This window comes from Stylophora pistillata, chromosome 10 (genome assembly GCF_964205215.1).
Source record: "Stylophora pistillata chromosome 10, jaStyPist1.2, whole genome shotgun sequence".
Lineage (NCBI taxonomy): Eukaryota > Metazoa > Cnidaria > Anthozoa > Scleractinia > Pocilloporidae > Stylophora > Stylophora pistillata.
In genome coordinates this window covers 12,700,556-12,719,547 of record NC_142528.1, presented here as the reverse complement: position 1 = coordinate 12,719,547, position 18,992 = coordinate 12,700,556, and the positions used below count along the sequence as shown (strand labels likewise).

General features: G+C 39.6%; 2 protein-coding genes and 1 long non-coding RNA gene across 3 annotated transcripts in view; 2 read left to right on the top strand and 1 right to left on the bottom strand.

The window, feature by feature from the left end:
* LOC111320403 (cleavage and polyadenylation specificity factor subunit 6) overlaps window positions 1-9,880 on the top strand; it is a 17,750-nt gene extending 7,870 nt beyond the window's left edge. The window contains exons 6-16 of the mRNA XM_022923072.2: window positions 3,363-3,428; window positions 3,913-3,992; window positions 4,779-4,994; window positions 6,407-6,555; window positions 7,212-7,260; window positions 7,835-7,908; window positions 8,069-8,132; window positions 8,252-8,335; window positions 8,841-8,926; window positions 9,226-9,287; window positions 9,420-9,880. Coding sequence (XP_022778807.1) covers window positions 3,363-3,428; window positions 3,913-3,992; window positions 4,779-4,994; window positions 6,407-6,555; window positions 7,212-7,260; window positions 7,835-7,908; window positions 8,069-8,132; window positions 8,252-8,335; window positions 8,841-8,926; window positions 9,226-9,287; window positions 9,420-9,594 — 1,105 coding nt within the window. The 3' untranslated portion in view covers window positions 9,595-9,880. The remainder of the gene's footprint in view (window positions 1-3,362; window positions 3,429-3,912; window positions 3,993-4,778; window positions 4,995-6,406; window positions 6,556-7,211; window positions 7,261-7,834; window positions 7,909-8,068; window positions 8,133-8,251; window positions 8,336-8,840; window positions 8,927-9,225; window positions 9,288-9,419) is intronic.
* Window positions 7,718-9,342, bottom strand: LOC148721862 (uncharacterized). The gene is made up of 2 exons (XR_015992414.1): window positions 9,210-9,342; window positions 7,718-8,150 (listed from the first exon to the last, which is right to left on the bottom strand). It is a non-coding gene; the product is annotated as an uncharacterized LOC148721862 (long non-coding RNA).
* A 1,106-nt stretch (window positions 9,881-10,986) lies between the features above and the next one.
* Window positions 10,987-18,549, top strand: LOC111320574 (E3 ubiquitin-protein ligase TRIM45). Its single transcript, XM_022923232.2, has 4 exons — window positions 10,987-12,393; window positions 13,824-14,080; window positions 14,853-14,993; window positions 15,304-18,549. The coding sequence occupies exons 1-4, from the start codon at window positions 11,130-11,132 to the stop codon at window positions 15,874-15,876; spliced, it is 2,235 nt and encodes a 744-aa protein (XP_022778967.2). The 5' UTR covers window positions 10,987-11,129; the 3' UTR covers window positions 15,877-18,549.
* Window positions 18,550-18,992: the final 443 nt, after the last annotated feature.

Here is an 18,992-nt window from a genome sequence, read left to right as displayed (position 1 = left end):
TTGACAACTGTAGGGGAAGGCATGATCAGGGTGGAGTGATGATTCTGATGATGAGCTTTCACTCAAGGTACCAAAACAGTAGTCACCATCACCAAAAACATGTCTTTTCAGGAGTATCCCAACCCAAAGATTGAAGATATCCAGGGTTATACTCCTTGAAAGTTGGGATAATGTGGGTGGATGGTGCTGCCAAACATGATCTCTATCGGCAACCTAAGGAAGCAATCACTTGCAATCATGTACTGACTCTGTGTTACCTACTCACAGCTCTTTCTGCTATTGAGTGACAATGGATAGCAGTGGGTTCTGGGAAACGGAAGGGGATGGAAAGAAGAATTCACCCAACTTACATCAAAGAAAACTCATTTGCAAATGAGAATAATTGTTACCAAAAAAATCTCTCTTGTATTTGATTGACTTGTGTCCAAAAAAAAAAAAATTGAAACAAATTTGTATAAAAGGGAAATACTCCAACTTTTTTGTAAAATGAAAAGGAAAAGGAGAGAGATTAAAATTAACACTGTACCATATATAGAGAAAACAAAGAATGAGAAACATGCAAATAAATATTTTTATTATTGCCCTTTGTTTAAACAAGAACTAAAATACCGAATTTGTAAATGTATTTAAATTTAACTGGACTGTATTTTTCTATATGTACATAAGGATTTGTATATGCTCAATTAGAACATTATGATTTATGTATAGCTAAAATACAAATTTAATGTAAAATGACTTTGAAACTGTACAGGTGTATTTCCATTGTAAGTAGAAAGTTTTTCTTCCAGAAAACTACAAGCAGATTGAATTGTCTACAGGAAAAGTATTGTTTTATATGGTATTCATCCTGATCTGCGATAAATCTGCAATTTTAAATAAACTGGAAGGGTTGAAACTTTGGTTATGAATTTACTGTACTGCATTTTACAAGACACCAACACCTTTTTACAATGCTATGTAACTTCCAACCCAATTACCACAGACAACCAATCAACACAAAATACAATACTGCTCAGTTGCAATCTGCTGTAACTGCAACAGCTTACTCCTAACTGTTTTATGAAAACAAACTTCCTAACAAATACTCCTTTCATGGCCCCTAGTGTTTCTCTTTTTCTCATTATAGAGATGTTGATACTGCTTGGAAAACAAAACCTTTTTCCCTTGCCACCAGACATAAAATGTTCCATCTGAACATTTTTCCATATAATTATTTTGTGACAGTTTTGTTAAATATCCAAAACATGGAAAAAGGATATTGAGATGGGAAACTTAAAACAAAGTTTCCTTTCAAATTACTATATAAAATTGATTAAGGGTCCTGGATGCAAATTTGTGGTTACACAAAACATGATAAAAAATTGTATGCAAGAGTTATTATTCCCTCAAAGGGCAGTCTAAACCTGTGAAAAATATTCTACTTTGGTCTTTGTGCACAATCTGCCTGTTCCTCTGGTTGCCTTGGAATAAACCACTCGTCCCTTTACATTATGACATCAGTGTGCATATTCACACTTCTATACATTTCCTAAAGTGCCAACAAGGAGAATTTGTCTTACATTAAGAGTTTCTTTAGTTGGTGATCCTTTTCTTTATTCTCCTGTCTTTAATTTATGATTCAGGGGTAATGTTTTAAGGAGAAATGAAATGCTGGTCACTCATAGGATAGATGCTCTTTGCTCCCCCAACAGAAGCAAAGATGGCCCATTGTAATCCAATCTCTCTCTTAAGAAGTGAAAGGGTCAATCAAATACCTACTTTTCAGGTGCTCAAAAAATCCTTGACACATGGCAGAATTCAACCTTCCAGTTAATTTTTCTTGCAGTTTTATCATGCATCTTAAAAGCAATGAGTTTCTTGCAATCAATTTCAGCTGCCTTGGAGTTTTTTTATTTACTAATAATGTAATGGGTATATGTACACTTGCTTAGATGCTGTGCTGGCATAGCACATGTTACCTTTGTGATAGTCTTAGTATATTTGAAAGTTATGAATTTGTTATTTGTATCCTTAGTTGTTAAATGGGAGGTGTTGGATTGCCTTCTGCCCAAACTATGTATTTTTTGTGTTTGTAAATACTAGTGTATATGTATGTGTATAGGGCTTTGTGTAAAATAAATTTCCAAGTTTTCAAAAATTTTCCAACAATTTGACCACTTTCTACACTGTGATGGATGTAACCAAAATTATGAATCCTTGTGAACTGAAAAATTTTTTTTGATAAACTAAATTGAATTTTTGCGATTCAATCTGCTATTGTGTTTTACTGGTCAGATTACAACTTGCATCATGCACTATTGGTACAGCAATAGAATTTCTCGATAAACTTGGCTCTTCATCATCTCAGAATTTTTAAATGTGTTTCTGTGGATCCCCTTTCTTGGTGCTTGAAGCCTCAAATTAATTACTTTTCGAGCTCTCTTTTCTTTTATTATGGGATTCTTTTGTTGAAAGAGTGTCGGCCTGTTCAAAAACCTTGAGTATTATTGACAAGAACAAGTTTTAATCATGAACAAGCTAAGAGTATTCACATTGGCAAAAATTCTCCTGAGGAAGGACATAACCTTTTTTTGTTAAAAAAAAAGGCGACAAATTGCTTGACAGAGAAATAAGTTTTTTGTGCTTAAAAAGGCATTTCTCTACTCTCTTATCAAAATATGAATGTTTCAGAGAATTCAAATTGTTTTATCTCGAAATGAGGCTTGCATAGATTTAACAGCTTTTTGTTGAACTCTTCTATATTGTTTGAACTTTTTAATGACAGCAGATGAAATAAACAAAAGCTTAATCAAAACCATATGCATGTAATTGTTTGGCATTGAACAAAAGCAGGCATTTGCCAGAGTGCTTGGTGCAATTACAAGTGAGTATTTATAAAAATTGTGTTAAATACAATGATGGGTTTAAAATGTGCATTCAAATCAATGTTTTTTGCTCATGATTTTGGACTATGGACATTTTTTTCCCACCCTCTCAATTATTAAAGCTAATCTGCTGCATCATCTTCATTTATCCTTACACCCCTTTAACATTTCAATTAATTTGTCCTCACAAATTCCCTTTCGTCAGAAAGCTGCAGGAACAAGCATATACACCTGTTTCATTTTTCATTATCAGCTTAAATCCTTAACTACGCAAGGGTGATTCAATTGTATTTTCTCATTAACTTTGCATTTTGGCAAGCAGATTACAGGATAACCACAAACTTATAGGAAGATGGGTGGCTTCTTTAAACAGCAACAAATTCTCCCAGATGATTTTTAAGGAAATTGATAGCAGAGACCTAGTTGATCCTGAGAATGAAGGGTTAACGTTTGACAAAGATTGAAAGTACTGATAAATACCTTTTCCCCAACTTTCAGGTTTGCTATGATTGAGCTTGGCTCGGAGACGTCAGCTGTACTTGTTACAGAAAAACTGCCCAAAATGTAAGAATATGTTTAATATAATTTGCCAATCTTCGTCATTGTGCATTTTTTTTTCTAAAGACTGTCATTCCATTCTGTATTGTGTTAGAAAAGTGGACAAGGATAGTAATAATAATTCTAATTGGTTAATGAAGCGAGGTATTTAGCAGGGAATTGAGTTGAAAATAAGGCTGAGTGATGTTGTTTCGCTTCTTCATATACATAGCAACTGTTGTCAAATTGCTGCGTTCTTTTTTTTTCTTATTTTTATTAAGTGTGCTATTCAAGGAAAAACCATTACCTCGTGCGTGAAATCTGCATTACATTGCACTTGAAAACTGATATGACATTCGCGGTTTTGCAATTTGCACAATTTTGGTTTTTGTGTGCAATTTCATGTGGAACTCCCTGGTCAGGGAAAGAATATTCTTATAAAATGCATGTGAATATGACCTAATGTGCTTACAAACAAATTGTTTTGTGTTCTTGTTTTTTGTTTGTGAAGGGAGATTCACGGACAATGTCCAGTTGTCACGCCAGCAACAAAACAGTTCTTGCAACAGTTTGAAGCTCAATCAAGGAAAAGTAAGAAGCAGCATAACAATTTTATTTGACATTCTTTTAGATGGGGGGGGGGGGGCTTGTTATGGGACTCCAACAGTAAGGCCCACTCAGTCTGTTGCCCTGAGTACCAGTAGTTCTTTCCAGGACCACCCTCACCTGTATTCTTGGGGAAAATACTGTACTTTTGCAGTGCCCCTCCCTATCTAGGAATATAAATGGTTCTGGTGACTTGTCAGGGTGGCCTGATGAAATCCAGGGGTGGTGGGTAACTTTGGATGTATTGGCATCCCATCCAGGGAGGGTTGCCAAGGGAACCAGTCTGAGCTTTGGCTGAATGGGCCACCAGGTTTGAGTGTAGACTTTACCTACTTGCCTACCTCACTCAGATAGTCACACTCCCAGAAGTGATTAACATGTTGCTTCTCCCTATAATATCAAGGCTATGCTCCAGCAGCGCCCAGTGGCCCCTGGCACCTTACTTTTGCGCTTGGGTGACTCAGAAATTTTAGTTTTTTCGTACAAAGCATATGCTGGGCACCCTGGATTTCACAGTTTCAGAGCACTGGGCTCCATTCAATTTTCCTTAGAACACAGCCTTGAATATCCATACATTTTCCTGCAAACAGGCAATGAGAATACTCAGACTTATCATGTAGAAGTTGTTAGCTTGATCTAACATTAAATTCTAGTCACCTATGTACAAAACAATCTGTAGCAGCTTGAGGGAAGGATTAACAATCAGATCTTTAGAGCTAAAGGGACAATACTGGGATGTTGATTCAGTAGCACTCTCTGTGAATTTTGCAGATAATCCTGGTAGTGGAGGAGGTGGCCATGGTGAACAGGAAAACCAAGGATATCAACATCAACATCAACATCAACATCAACAAGGTGGCAGAGGGTTTGGTTACAACCGTGGAGGTTTTAGAGGCCGGGGTGGATTCCCTGTGCGCCCAGGAATGGGAAGAGGTTTTGAACATGGACCACCACCTGGAGATATGGGCCGTGGAGCTCCCTGGATGGGTGAGAAGAATGTTCGTTTGTGTTTAATTCTATGTTCAGGGCTGCAAATAACGGCCGGTCAATGGACAATGTCCGGTCCAAATTGGGTACTGACCGGACAAATCCTTGGTTTGCCGGACATCTTGTTCAATCCTTAACCGACTCGTTCAAAGAAATTTTAATTTTTAATTTTTTCATTCGCTCCGACGAAGGGCTAACGCTCGAAACGTCAGCTTTTGTAATCATTACGGTGGCCAATTTACCATTTCAACTTTGTTGATATATCCAAATTATTTCGTTACTCCCACCGACGCAGCCCCAAACAGTTTCTTTCGAAACTATCAGCCTTTATTCATTTAATTTTTAACTGTTTGATAATCACAAGGGACACGGTCATGTTTCCAAAAGAAAAAAAAAATAGTATAAAAGTACACAAATTGGTGGTCGAGAAATTCCCGGCAGTCGCAAATTTCCTCAATGTCATCAAGTCCTGTAGCGACCGCAAATCATCGTGTCTTCCGTTATTTTATTTACTTTATTTAAGTGTTCCCAGTAAGTAGAGGGTTTTACCTTTGGCTAAATACCATCGTTTACTCTTAAATAAAGTGATTGATTGTTTGATTGATTGAATGATCGGAAAGCACCCTCACGAAGAATAATCTTGCTGCATCGAGAATACTTTAAAGTAGCATTTGTTGCAAAGTGCAAAAAGCAAGCAAAAGGCCTAAAACCTGGAGAATCCGACCACTCTTTTACTCTAACAAAAGTTCACAACTCTAACTTTAAAAAAGAAGGGCTCTGAGTGTAATATTTAATTATAAGTGATTTTGCCAGATGTAAAGTAAAACGGACAATTGCGGTTGTATCTTGCGTAACCGTTCCACGTACTCAATGCGAGGCTGCTTCTACAGTAAAGAGTAGTAAAATTATTGACTTGTAATTTTTATTGCCAGACCGACTTGGACTCAGTTGTTTTTTAGTTGTAAAAGGATTATTGTGCAATTTTGGTTCACTATCGCAAGAGTTCCGACTTTTAAAATTTGACCGGCCAAAAAGTGTCCGTGTAAAAGCATGTTTGACCGGACAACGTGACCGGCGACTGCCCATTAGTTATTTGCAGCCTTGATGTTTGTCCCATTTCATCAATAATATGAAGGTTGCAATGATAAGAATAAAAAACTTGGTGTCTTGTCAACCACAGCTGTGCACTGAGATGAATCACTGGCTCTGGTATCTGTATTCAAAGGTGCCAAATGTTAGTGCACATTTTTTTTTTTTTTTTTTTTTTTATTCTGTAAATGAAAACCATGGTAATTGCAACACTCAATTAGAGGGAGGAAAAAATTTTTCCATGGCACTACCACAAGTGCAAAGCAAACAAGCTTTTCTTCATTCCGAACTGAAGCATTTCTTTGTTATATATTGTGTTACAGGACACGGACCAATGGCAATGCCGAGGCATCCTACTCCTGGAATGCCACCTTTTTATGGAGAGCATCCCCCTGTTTACAATCCAATGATGCAGCCTCCCCAAGTGGAAAAACCTCTTGGTCCAATGCCACCTCAGATGCATGTTCCTCAGGTGAGGCTTGCAGAATTTGAAAAAAATCAGGAAAATCTCCAAGCATTACAAAACATATTTGTCATCCTCATTGAGCCCCATAAGTGCCTCCCTCCTTCCCCCTGCCCCCCCTGCCCTCCTCCCAATCCTGCCTGAATTAAGTTCCCTCTGATTTGTAATTTACCCTACCCATTCATTTCCTCTCTGATTGCTGATTGGTTTGTAGAACTGGGAATTAACTCTGAGAAACTGATGATTTTGTACAGCAATATCAGGCTGACAGAACAAATGTCAAAGGGAGACTCCTTTCATTTTCGTTACACTTGGAAAATCAAATTTGCTGTTAAAAAATGGGGCTAGAGAAAATCAACAAAGCTGCCCCTATTAAGTAAGCATTGTCTCCAAAAGGTTCTTCTTTTCATGCGCGTATTAAGCAAAAAGGTATTTCTTTTCATGTGTCTATTGTGTAAGCATCGCCCCCCAAAGGTACCTCTTTTCATTTGCTTTGATGTATTTGTATGCAGCAAGATTACTTCAGTCATGAGTTGTGCTTTGCTTAGTTTTCCTTATTTTTAAGAAAATCATGTATATTCTATCATTGTTTAAAGTATGCCCTGTGGAGTAGCATCTTTTGTAGAAATTCAAGCAGCAGTTAACGTTATTGTCCTGTTCCTTAGCAACCCCCTCCACCAGGAGCCGGTCCAATGGTAGATCATCGAGCTGCAGGTATGTATATATTTTATCTTCCCTCGCTTTCATCCTTCCTTTCTTCATTTAGTCATTCGTTTCTTTGTTTCCTGAAACTTAGCTGTTGGTTCTGACACCTTTTAAAACTTCTTATATAACCGAGGAAGTCAAAGTATTTGTTTTGAAACTGTGACGTGCAAGGTTGCAAAATTTGTCCACAACCCTTTACACTCTAACATCAGTATAAACATTCTCCATACTCGTCTCTATACATTTGCCTAGGTATTGACAGGGAGAATTTTTTAACAATCAAGAGTTTCTTCAGTGGCAAGGCTGTGGTCTAGCCGTACCTGGTGGCCCCTGATGCCTTACTTTTGCTCTTGGGCGACTCGGGAATTTTAGTTTCTTTTTATCAAAAGCATATTTTGGGCACCCTGGATTTCACAATTTCAGAGCACTGGGCTCCATTCAATTTTCCTTAGAGCACAGCCTTGAGTGGGTGATAATTTCCTTTAATCTTATAACCTTAAAGTGTAAATCTATCGCAAAGAGAAATTAGAAGCAAGTCACTTTAAGAGGTTTAAGGCTGAACCCTTTTTTCGTTGAATTACAGGTATGGTCCCAGGACTCCCCAAAGCTCCTGTTGCACCACATGTGAATCCAGCATTCTTTCCCGAAGGGCCACCGGTGAGCTTCATTTCATCAGACACGAGTAAAATATCTGTGATTCTGTACAGCTCTACACATCACAAGACGTGCACTTTCTCTCCCAGGGACGTGTGTTGAGTGATAAACGTTCACTTGTATCTGGTGGTAACCTACTTTCGTTTTTAATTATTTATTCTAGCCAGAGACGTTCTTGGCAGCTGGAACTCCGGGCGTGAGTGCAGCACAATTTATGCCAAGGCCAGGTATGCAACTTGTTAACCCTTAAACAAAATGCCAAACTAGTCATCTGTAGGAATAATTTTTGTAGACTCGCCATAATTGTGATGCCATCTTATATATTTTGGTGTTATGTTTTTTGTAGGTGATGAGTTCAGTGAGTCCATGAAGAGAAATCAAATGCTTGCAAGCACTGCTATCAAACGAGCTATGTCCGACGCGAATGCCGGTGAATTGCGTTAATTATTTTTTTTAAAAAAGTTATCTTCATCATTGTTTTTCTTCATAAATCGTAAACTTTAAAAATACTGAAAAACGTGTGAAGATCAGACTTGTAATGTATCTAGAAAGTAAAACTTCACTATACCAGCCGACACATTATCTTAATGAAAATCATTTTTCTCGACTGTTAATCTGCTCAGACAGAAAGAATCAAGGATTTTTCTATGGTAAAAATAATGACAATAATGAGCTAACTTGAATAAAGGGACTTATCGGGGGAAAACTTTTGAATGAAGAAATTGACTAGGATCTCCAAGAGGGAACCGCTCTCAGTTTTCTTGTTCAAAACGGGTTGTTTTTTTTTTTTTTTTTTGTAATGTTTATTTCGCACAATTTTATTATGATAGGTACAGTTGTCAGGGAATTCCAGTCAGTGTTACTGAAGCTGTGATATTGTATTTACGAGTCGATGATTTTAAGGTAAAGGTACTGTTTTTTTCGTTTCCTAATAGGCGACTACGAGAGTGGAATTGAAACATTAGTAGGAGCGATCTCGCTTATTAAACAATCTCCAACAGCAGCAGAAGAGAGATGCCAGGTAAATCTTACAGTTTGCGAACGTCTTCTTTGTCGATCTTTGGGACAGTAACATAGAAAACGAACCGAACAGAACGAGTTAAACTCTAACAACGAATCGAAACTGATTAATCACGGCAAACTCTCGCTCTGTGAGTCTTACAGCCAATAATATCACGACGAAACTGCTCAGATATGTCTGGTAACAAGATTTAGTTGTCACTGTCCATGAGTTCTACTCATTATCGTCTGCTCTTAACTTATTAAAAGTAGCGTGACAAAATAAAAAGTAAACTGATGCCTACCGTGGTTTTGTAACAGGTCCTCGTTCAGTCGTTACAGGATTGTTTGCAAGGACTGGAGTTGCAGCTTCTAGAAAGGAGGTAAATATGAGCTTTAATTAAGTTAGATTTTTGTTTTGTTTTGTTTTGTTTTTTGCGGGACTTCTAGAAGTTGAGCCGATTTTGAATGGTTATGCGCTATGTTAGTTAAAAATTACTCTAATTTTATTCCAGGTCGACTGGCAGTAAACACCATTACAGCGACAAAGATGATTACGAGGGCGAAACGAGAGAAAAACGACACAGACGCAGACGGTCACGGTCAAGATCACGTGACAGGGACCGAAGGTCAAGATCGCGTGACAAACGTTCGAGATCGCGTGACAGAGACCGCCGACGCCATAGATGAAAAATCAAGAGTGAAAGATGTTTTTATACTTCTGTTTTGGTTGGTCTTTTAGTTTCTTTTGGCGGTCTTAACCGAAATTGTACAAGTACATTTTGGGAATTTGTTTCCGGCTATCGTGCGATGTTTTTTTATCCTCATTTTGTCGAAACAGTCTCGGGTGTTTTTTTTTTTTTTTTTTTTTTTTTTCGCCGGAAAAAGTTACTATGTTTACGCCCTTTACAAAGCTTTGAGAGCGTGTATTGAATAGTTGTAAGTTAATGTAAAATAAAATAATGTGGAAATCTCATTCTGGACTGGAATCTTTCTTGCTTCAGCATAATGAGAGAGATAAATGGGGACAGTTTGAGTTCTCATTGTCTCTTTAAGATGTTTTCCTCCCCACCTTCCTCGGCTGTGGTAATTACTTTGGCTTTGGTCAGTTACGACACTCGATCGAAGAGCACTCTAATTTACGTCAAGAGAATATGAACTTGATATTCTCTTGTGTACGTGTTATGTCAGGCTCCGCCTTACCTCTAACAAAAGTTAAGGATATGCGAAAGCTTTCTCTTAGTTCCTTGTTTTGATGCTCATTTCGTCTCCTTTTTTTCCCGTGGCTTAAAAGGTATGAACTCTGATCTAAGAGTGCCCAATTTCGTAGCAATCCCGTTCACAGGACCAGCTCGGTTTTCAAATTTCTATCGCGCCACCATGTTGCAAGCCCAGAAGCCCTTGGGAAGAGGTGGGCCTGGGTTTGGTGGCAGTATTACTCACCTGTCCTTCTGACACAAACACAGACGTGTTTGACGGACAGCTGAAACGGATAAACAAAAGCACTGAGCCAATATGTATAATACAAAACCTTTTGACACTTCAATATTCAATAAAAGAGATTCAGTTGGCTCAAACTAAACGAATAATGGCCTTGAAAAAATCGAATTTCTGGCGCCATAGTCGAAATTTTTCCCGTTTTCTCGCGTTACACTGACAGGATGATTTTAATTTCCGTCTCTGAAGGAAGAAGACTCTCCCATCCACATTGACATCACAGCAAACGAATACTCAAATAAATGCAAATGACTTAATGGTCTCTTCTTATTTGTCATATTCAATTTGGAGCGAAGCTGTTGTAGGGCAACATATGGCCGTAGGTGGTAAAATCGATATTCGATAGTTGAAGAGTCCGTTTGTCTTCAAAATAAGAAACTATAAGTGTGAAATACTAACGAGGCGTTAGATCTAGCAAGGAAATCTGTTAAGGGGATGATTTTTGGGTATTTGCTCAAAATATCTACGTCGGCCGCGAAAAGGGGCTCGCAAAAATGTCATAATTTATTGATATCGGCCGAGTTCTTATCTTTCTTTTGTGTGGAATATTTAACGAGTTGCGTTATCAAATTCTGCCGGTTGCTATCCTGTTGCTAGGCTAACAAGACTTCGTTTGAAAGTCAAAACATAAAACGAGTCCGGTTTCACTTTTTGAAACGGATTCTGGAGAGGGAAAATTTTTAACGCGACTGCCAAGAAAAGTCGTTTATTGACAGCACTCTGTGAGAATGGCCCAGTCTTCGATAATTGCCGGAGTCATCGTGGAAGACATATCAAGGCATCTAAACTGTCGACTTTGCAGGAGATTAATTCGAACACCGAAACTTTTACCTTGCTTGCACTCGTTTTGCCAAGTTTGTATCCAAGGCTTTGCAGAAAAACTCGCTCCGAGCGAGTTTCTAGTTTGTCCGCTTTGCGAAACGGATGCTAAAATTTCAAAGGAAGAATTGGAAGACCTACCGACAAATTTCTTTCTAGATAATATGTTGGATATTGCTTTGATAAACTCGAGCGACAGAGAACCTGTTCCGTGCTCGAACTGCGACTCGCTAAACTCTCCGGCAACCTCTCGATGCGTGGACTGCGGCGAGTTTCTTTGCCTGAATTGCTACAACGTTCACAAGAGGATTCGCCAGACGAAAGAACATAGGATTTTGACAATTTCCGAGCTTCTTGCCAGTAAAACCGGTGAGGATTTGCACCGTCCGGCTTTCTGTAGGATACATCACAGCGAACCCTTGAAATATTATTGCGAGACTTGCAATGAAGCTGTGTGCCGCGACTGCGTGTTAATTGAACATCGACAACATAAATACGACTACATTAAAGACTCCAAAAAGATACAAAAACAGAAGGCTATCATGGAGAATTTGTTTGAGGAGTGCTCGGCGAACATTCCGTTTTTGGAAAAGTCTATCAAGGAAATCCAAGGTATTTCTGACACCCTTCGTGGGAGACTAGCGGCAGTGAAGGCTGAAATTCGGGAGGCCACTTTACATCAGATTAAAGTACTAAAAGAAAAAGAAAGAAAATTACTGATGGAAGCGGACAAAATTTATAACGCAAAGTCACCCATTTTAAAACGCCAAAAAGACCAGCTCCAAGATGAATACACGAAATTCAAGACAGGTTGTGATTTTTCGGAGCAGGTTTTAAAATACGCGAACGAAGTGGAACTACTGTCGCTAAAAACTCTCATAACTGAAAGGCTGACGGAACTGAATAACACGCAACTGGACTGTAAACCACACGAAAACTCCGAGCTTAAATACGAAGTAAACACTAAGGAAGCAGAGACTGTGGTCGCTCATTCTTTGGGAATTCTTAAAACTAGCGGACCGCACTTAGTACTGGAAGACATAGAGGAGGCTCCAAAAATGAATGGAAGAACGAACGGCTATAGCGAGGAAAATGCTACGAGGGAGGTGCCCCTCTCTGTGGAGTTAAGAGACCCCAATGGCGTGTTATTACCACCCGAAACAATTCATCAAGGTAAGCTGTTATTTATCTAAAAAGAGGCTCAAGGATTTTTCGTCCACTGCGTTCAATCTGTTTAAATCTGTTTTTGTTATTGTTGTTGCCTCTTTTGTATTTCATTTTCCTATCTTGCTGAGCTGATATTTTCCAGTCCCCTTCAAATCAAATGGTAGTTTCGATCGTCACAAAACTTATCTCACAACATCATATGACAGCTTCTTTAAAAGGAAAACTCTAATAGCACTCACGTTAAGACTAGTTACTTTCGTATATTTTACCCGAACCGTATTTCCTTTTTCAGGTTAAGAAACAATGGTTTGAGATTTTAAATGATTATTAACGAGTGTTTAAAATAATGAAATTTAGTTCTGTCAGAAACAACCTGTCTTCATTTTACTAATCTTCAATTTTTCTTCAGGTCCAGCTTTAAAATGATTTACGAAATATTCTGCAACTGGATTGCAGTGAATTTTACCATAGTATAATTTATTTTGCTCAGCTATAGCGCGACCCTATTTTCAGCTGTCATGGATAATATTTACCTAGAGAACAACTAATATGTGTTTAATAACCCGAAGAGAGAAAATCGTGTCATCAACTCCTTCAATTCGACGACGACGGCTGTAATCCAATCCTTTCTTGCTGATTTGAATATCTTTTTTGTTGTTCTTGATTCACGGCTCCTATACGCTACGCTTGGTTCATGAATACGAGCGGAAAAACTCGGTCCGTGACTTAGACTACGAACCTCGAACTCGGTTAATAACAATTATTCCATAAATAAGCGTTGGATATAAGATGGTAAATAGCTATCGAGGTGCGTAGCGTTGAGTTGGCTATAACCGATCTCGTATCCAAGCAGCGCTAATAGAATAATTGTTTTATTAAATTAAATGATCCACAATGCACGGGAGAAGTGTTTGTTTCCATGCAACCAAAAGTAAATCTAGTTAGCAACAGTTCAGTAAATCATTTTCCATATGAAGTGACTCGGTATATGAACTGATAACTGGAGCTAAGTGAGCCAATCAGAACACAACGTTCGAAGTTTGAAATTTGATAATAAATATATCTTATTAACCAAGCGCGAGGGCCGTACTGGGAAAATATCGGCCCGAGGTCTTGACAGTACGGACCGAGCGCAGCGAGGTCCGTACAAAAAAGACCGAGGGCCGATATTCTTCCAGTACGGTCCCGAGCAAGCTTGGTTAATAAGAGATTTATTATACGACTGAAGTTCAAAGGGATACAAGTGCGGTATCATTCGGGACCATTCGGGACAGTACCCGGTCCAATACTGGAGAATATTGGACCGGCAATAGAGCATTTTGATTGGTTAATTTTAGTTATGGGCCCTCTGACTGCCCGAGTCGTGTAATAAAAGGTGTATACTTCATCTAAGGAAATTGAATGTAGTAATTTTTTTCATTTTGTTTCGTTCCCAGCTGATGGTCAGTCATTCTCTGCATACCATCCTTTCTTCAATGGAATTTTCTCATTTTCTGTGTTCATTCGTGGACAAGTCGTGGAAGGGTTTCCGCAAGACATAAATATCGGTGATATCAGGCCTCGTGTTCGGAGCGCCAAGAGAGCGATCGCGGGGAGTGGGTCCAAGTTTGGAAGGTTAGGAGATCCCCAGGGGGTGGCAGTGAGTCAAGATGGTAATGTTATCGTCAGTGACTCGCGAAATCATCGTCTCCAAGTAAGTAAAGCACATTGAGGAGCACAAAAAGCAAATATGACTGAATCTTTAGGTGTTATAGTACTTGCGTTTTAGATCGCGAAGTATTCTGTGTTATCCAATGGTTGTTTAGGTAGTTGCCCCACTCAGGCAGCGAATGAGCTTCAATTAAAAACAAAAAATTCTTAAATTTGACCTGAAAAATCCTAAAATCTAGACATTGGAACATGTATGGTTGGATACAGAGTCATCTTTCACTTAGGCTAAATGAAGTTTATTCCTAAAAACTTACACCCTAACATTGTGCATGCTCTCCATACTGTTCTCTAATACATTTCCTATGGTAGTGACAAGGGGATTTTGTTTCACGGTCAATTAAGAACTCCTCTAGTTGACGATCATTTCTGAAACTCTCATGACCTTAATGCTTGAATCAGGGGTGATCTTGTAAGGAGAAATTAGCTGCAGATCACACTTAGGGTTAAAGGTTTCATTGATAAGTCTTTAATTCTACTTTTTGACAAACTTAGTGTTCAGTTGATAAATTGCTTTTAAACTGGACATGGAAGAATGCAGCACTGGTTATTTAGTCGGTGGCGTTAAACGGATTGTTGAAGAATTTTTATTTGACAGGTTTGTTAGTTATTCAAAATTATTTTGACAGGTTTTTTTTTAGTATAGTAATTAGAGTATCGTCAGAATGCAGCCGTCTTAAGCTCATGCTCGCTCAATAACGCGTATTTATTTGGGTAGATTTATCCTGGTATGTCTATTCCCTGTGTTTGTGTGGTAGGTTTTTGACATGGATGGAAACTTCCGGTTCCTCTTTGGCGCACCGGGAAGTAGAGACGGTCATTTCCAGTTTCCCAGCGGTGTGGCTGTGACCACCGAGGGGGACATTGTTGTAGCGGACACCATGAACAACAGAATCCAGGTAGAAAGCGTTGCAGAGCGCTTTTCGTGTCCTTAGGAAGACAATTTCAATTCAATTTTCAAACACGTCGTTATTGACGCGATCAGCTCTCTTTGCGAAACACTTACCTGTAGTTAATTTAGTATCAAGAAAAGTTTTATTTTAGTGGGTCCATTTCGGTGATTAAACGTAAAATAATAGCCTTCTCATTACAAGAGTTTCAGGTGATTAGCGAGAAAACACACGATAATCGGAGAAATTTTTGTCATGACAAATTCAGTACCTTGTCGAGGTGGCCGGACTGATCAAGTACTACTCGATTTCTTTGTAGATTTTTACAAAAGACGGCAAGTTTATTAAGAAGTTTGGCAAAGAAACGATGGAGGGAGAGCGCCTTTATCAGCCGTACGGAGTGACTGTTGACAACCAAGGCCGTATCTTCGTCGTAGACCGTGGTAAAGCTCGTGTGGTAGTTTTTAACGAGAAAGGTCAAGTACTGTTCACGTTTGGCAGTCTTGGTGACGGCAGAGGGCAGTTCAACTGTCCTTCGGCTGTGGCTGTGAACAGTAAAGGACATGTGATCATCACCGACTTCGGAAACGATCGGGTGCAGGTGTTCGGCTCGAAGGGCCAGTTTCTTTTTAAGTTCGGAAAAAGCGGGAAAGCCGACGGCGAACTTAACTGGCCCACCGGAGTTGTAACGGACGCCGACGATCACATTATCGTTAGCGACTCGTACAATCATCGTATTCAAATGTTCAACGAGGACGGCTCGTTTATGACCCGATTCGGAAGCGAAGGTAGCAAGAGAGGGCAGTTTAAGAGACCAGAAGGAGTAGCTGTTACGAAACAGGGAAATATCATTGTTGCAGATTGGGGTAATGACAGAATACAGGTGTTTTGAAGCTTTGATCCTCAGTAACGCTGTATTTCGTAGTTTTCGACCGCTTCCTGGTTAGCTCAATTGGTAGAGCGCCGGACTGTTGTACGGGAGGTCGAGGATTCACCCCGGACCAACACTCAGGGTCTCAAAATAACTGAGGAGAATGTGTTTCCTTTCTATAATATTAAGAAAAGGATAGATATTCTAGTCTTCTCGGATAAGGCCGAATAAACCGTAGGCCCCGTCTCCTGCAGGGTTAGGGGTAGGTGACGTTAATTTCCCACGCATGAGATTACTGTGTGGTGGATGTTCTTCCCTGGGATAGGGTGGGTTGGTATGTCTGCCGAGATGGGCTAAATTGCCCTATGCAGATTAAAACATAGAAAAGATAGATTTAAATCGAACGTTGAGTCGAAGTAAATTGATCGTCTGAAAAATAAATGCATACGTTTTCTCGGCATGCAAACGAACTCGTCAGGCGCTGGAAAACGCGAGTGAAATTTGCAGTTAGTCGTATTTGTGTTTCTGGTCGATATGAGATGAAGAGAGTTTTTTGGATAAATCAAAGAGCGTTGTCAGGCAAAACTAATTAAAACTCAGATCTGAATTACCACAGATGACGACGGACAGTTTTTTTTTTCTTTCTTGAAAGCGTAATGTGTTTCAACTTCTCGCACCAATGCGAACATATGGAAAAGATATGATGGATAAGGATGATTTTAAAAACTATCGTGGTGTAGATACAGTGGACATTATAGAGTCTTTCATATTAGGGCTATATCAGGTTAATGCTAGGATAGATCGTCATGACTGTGTACCGAAAATCGCCCCCCGGTAGCTCAATTGGTTAGAGCGCCGGATTGTGTTATACGGGAGGTCGAGGGTTCGAGCCCCGGCCGGACCAATACTGATGGTCTTAAAATAACTGAGGAGAATTTGCTACAAGAAATGAATAGACATTCTAGTCTTCTCGTAAGGACGAATACACCGTAGGCCCCGTCTCCTGCAGGGTTAGGGGTAGGAGACGTTAATTTCCCTCGCACGAGATTACTGTGTGGTGGATGTCCTCCCCTGGGGCGGGATGGGTGGGTTTACTGGGCCCGCAGTAATTGGGGCAAGCTGTTGTGGTGTCCCTGCCTGTCGGCGAATCTAATAAATGAAATTATGTGAAGGTGTAGTCTGATCGTCCGGGTGAGTGTAGTCCTGAGAAGGACTGTTGTCGGTGGTAGTGACTGACGTTTCGACAACCTGTGCGGAAGTCATCATCAGAGTCAAGTGAATGATTGTTGTCAGTAGAATGTTCTTATTCCAGTTCGTGTGAAATGATCGGTTGGTTTTGCCGTGATGTTATTGGCTGTAAGACTCAAGTGACGTAAGTCGGTTGTGATTGGTCTGTTTCGATCTGTCGGTAAAGTTAGGTCGTTCTTTTTCGGTCGTTTGTGATGTTTATGTCGTGAATGAGTCGTTTGTATGGAGCGGGTAGTTGTTGACATCTGTTTAGGGGAGTCTGTTCTAAGTTAGTAAACCAGCTTTCCAGAGTCAGTCGTTGAAAATAGTCAGTCAGTGCTGTAGGTTAGGCATTCTGTTGTTATAGCAGAAATTGTGATGCAGAACATCGAGGAACGCGCCCTTTCGACTTGCCGACAAACGATACCGCTTTGGTTACGTTACGTTGACGACACCTTCACCGCCGTTCGACACGACGAAATTGACGCATTCCACCACCACCTTAATGAACAAAACACTGACATACAGTTTACCAGAGAAGTCGAAGAAAATGGCAAACTTCCTTTTCTAGACTGCCTGGTAAGCCACAACGACAACTCATTACGGACGACAGTTTACAGGAAACCGACACACACCAACAGATTACTAGACGAGTCATCCTACAACCCTACATCACACAAAGCCACAACTATCAGAACTCTAACACGACGCGCACAACTAGTATGCGACTCGACAGACAGCTTATCCGACGAGAACAAATACCTTCACCGTGTTTTTACAAAGAGCAACTACAACAACGACTTCATCCGAGGAAACACTCACCGACCCACTACCACTACCGAAACAAACGACACCGCAACCCCTACGACTACAGCAACCATACCGTACATAAAAGGCATGTCTGAAAACATCTCGCGCATCTTACTACCCTTCAATATCCGCGTCGCCCACAAACCCGTCACCACACTACGTCAGTTACTAACCAACGTTAAAGACAAAGACGAACCGAGGAAGAGCTAAAATGGCCTACTCTTTCAGACCGTAGAACTTATCTATCTTTAATTGAGTGTTATAAAATTATTTTTGGTTTTTACCATTTAGATTTTGGAAACTTTTTTGATTTTGCCACAACTAGATGTACGAGAGCAAATCATCAGTACAAACTTTACGTCAAACCAGCAAGACTAAATTGCTATAAACATTCGTTCTTCATTAGGATTGTTAAATTATGGAATGAATTACCAAGAAACATAGTGGAAGCTGATAATCTTCAGCATTTTAAATCTCAGCTTAAATTGTATTTAAATATTTAATTATAACTAAGTATTTTATTTTCATTTAGACTTATTTTTTAGGGAGTTTTCACATAGGGATAACCTCTTAACTTCCTTTTCTGGAAGCATATTTTCCATTTCCTCTTAGTGTATACATAGTCTGCTTCTGGAATAAATAAAGTATGTATGTATGTAAGAGACAGGGAACGATTTATAAGATCAATTGTTCCGACTGCCAAGCCTCCTACATCGGTGAGACGGGCAGAAACTCACAACAAGACTGACTGAACACAGACGGGCGACGAGGAAAGGTGATGTCAGCAATCACATTGCTGAACACCATCGGCTTACCAACCACAACATTGACTGGGACTCTGCGCAATGCCTAACCTACAGCACTGACTATTTTCAACGAATGACTCTGGAAAGCTGGTTTACTAACTTAGAACAGACTCCCCTAAACAGATGTCAACAACTACCCGCTCCATACAAACGACTCATTCACGACATAAACATCACAAACGACCGAAAAAGAACGACCTAACTTTACCGACAGATCGAAACAGACCAATCACAACCGACTTACGTCACTTGAGTCTTACAGCCAATAACATCACGGCAAAACCAACCGATCAT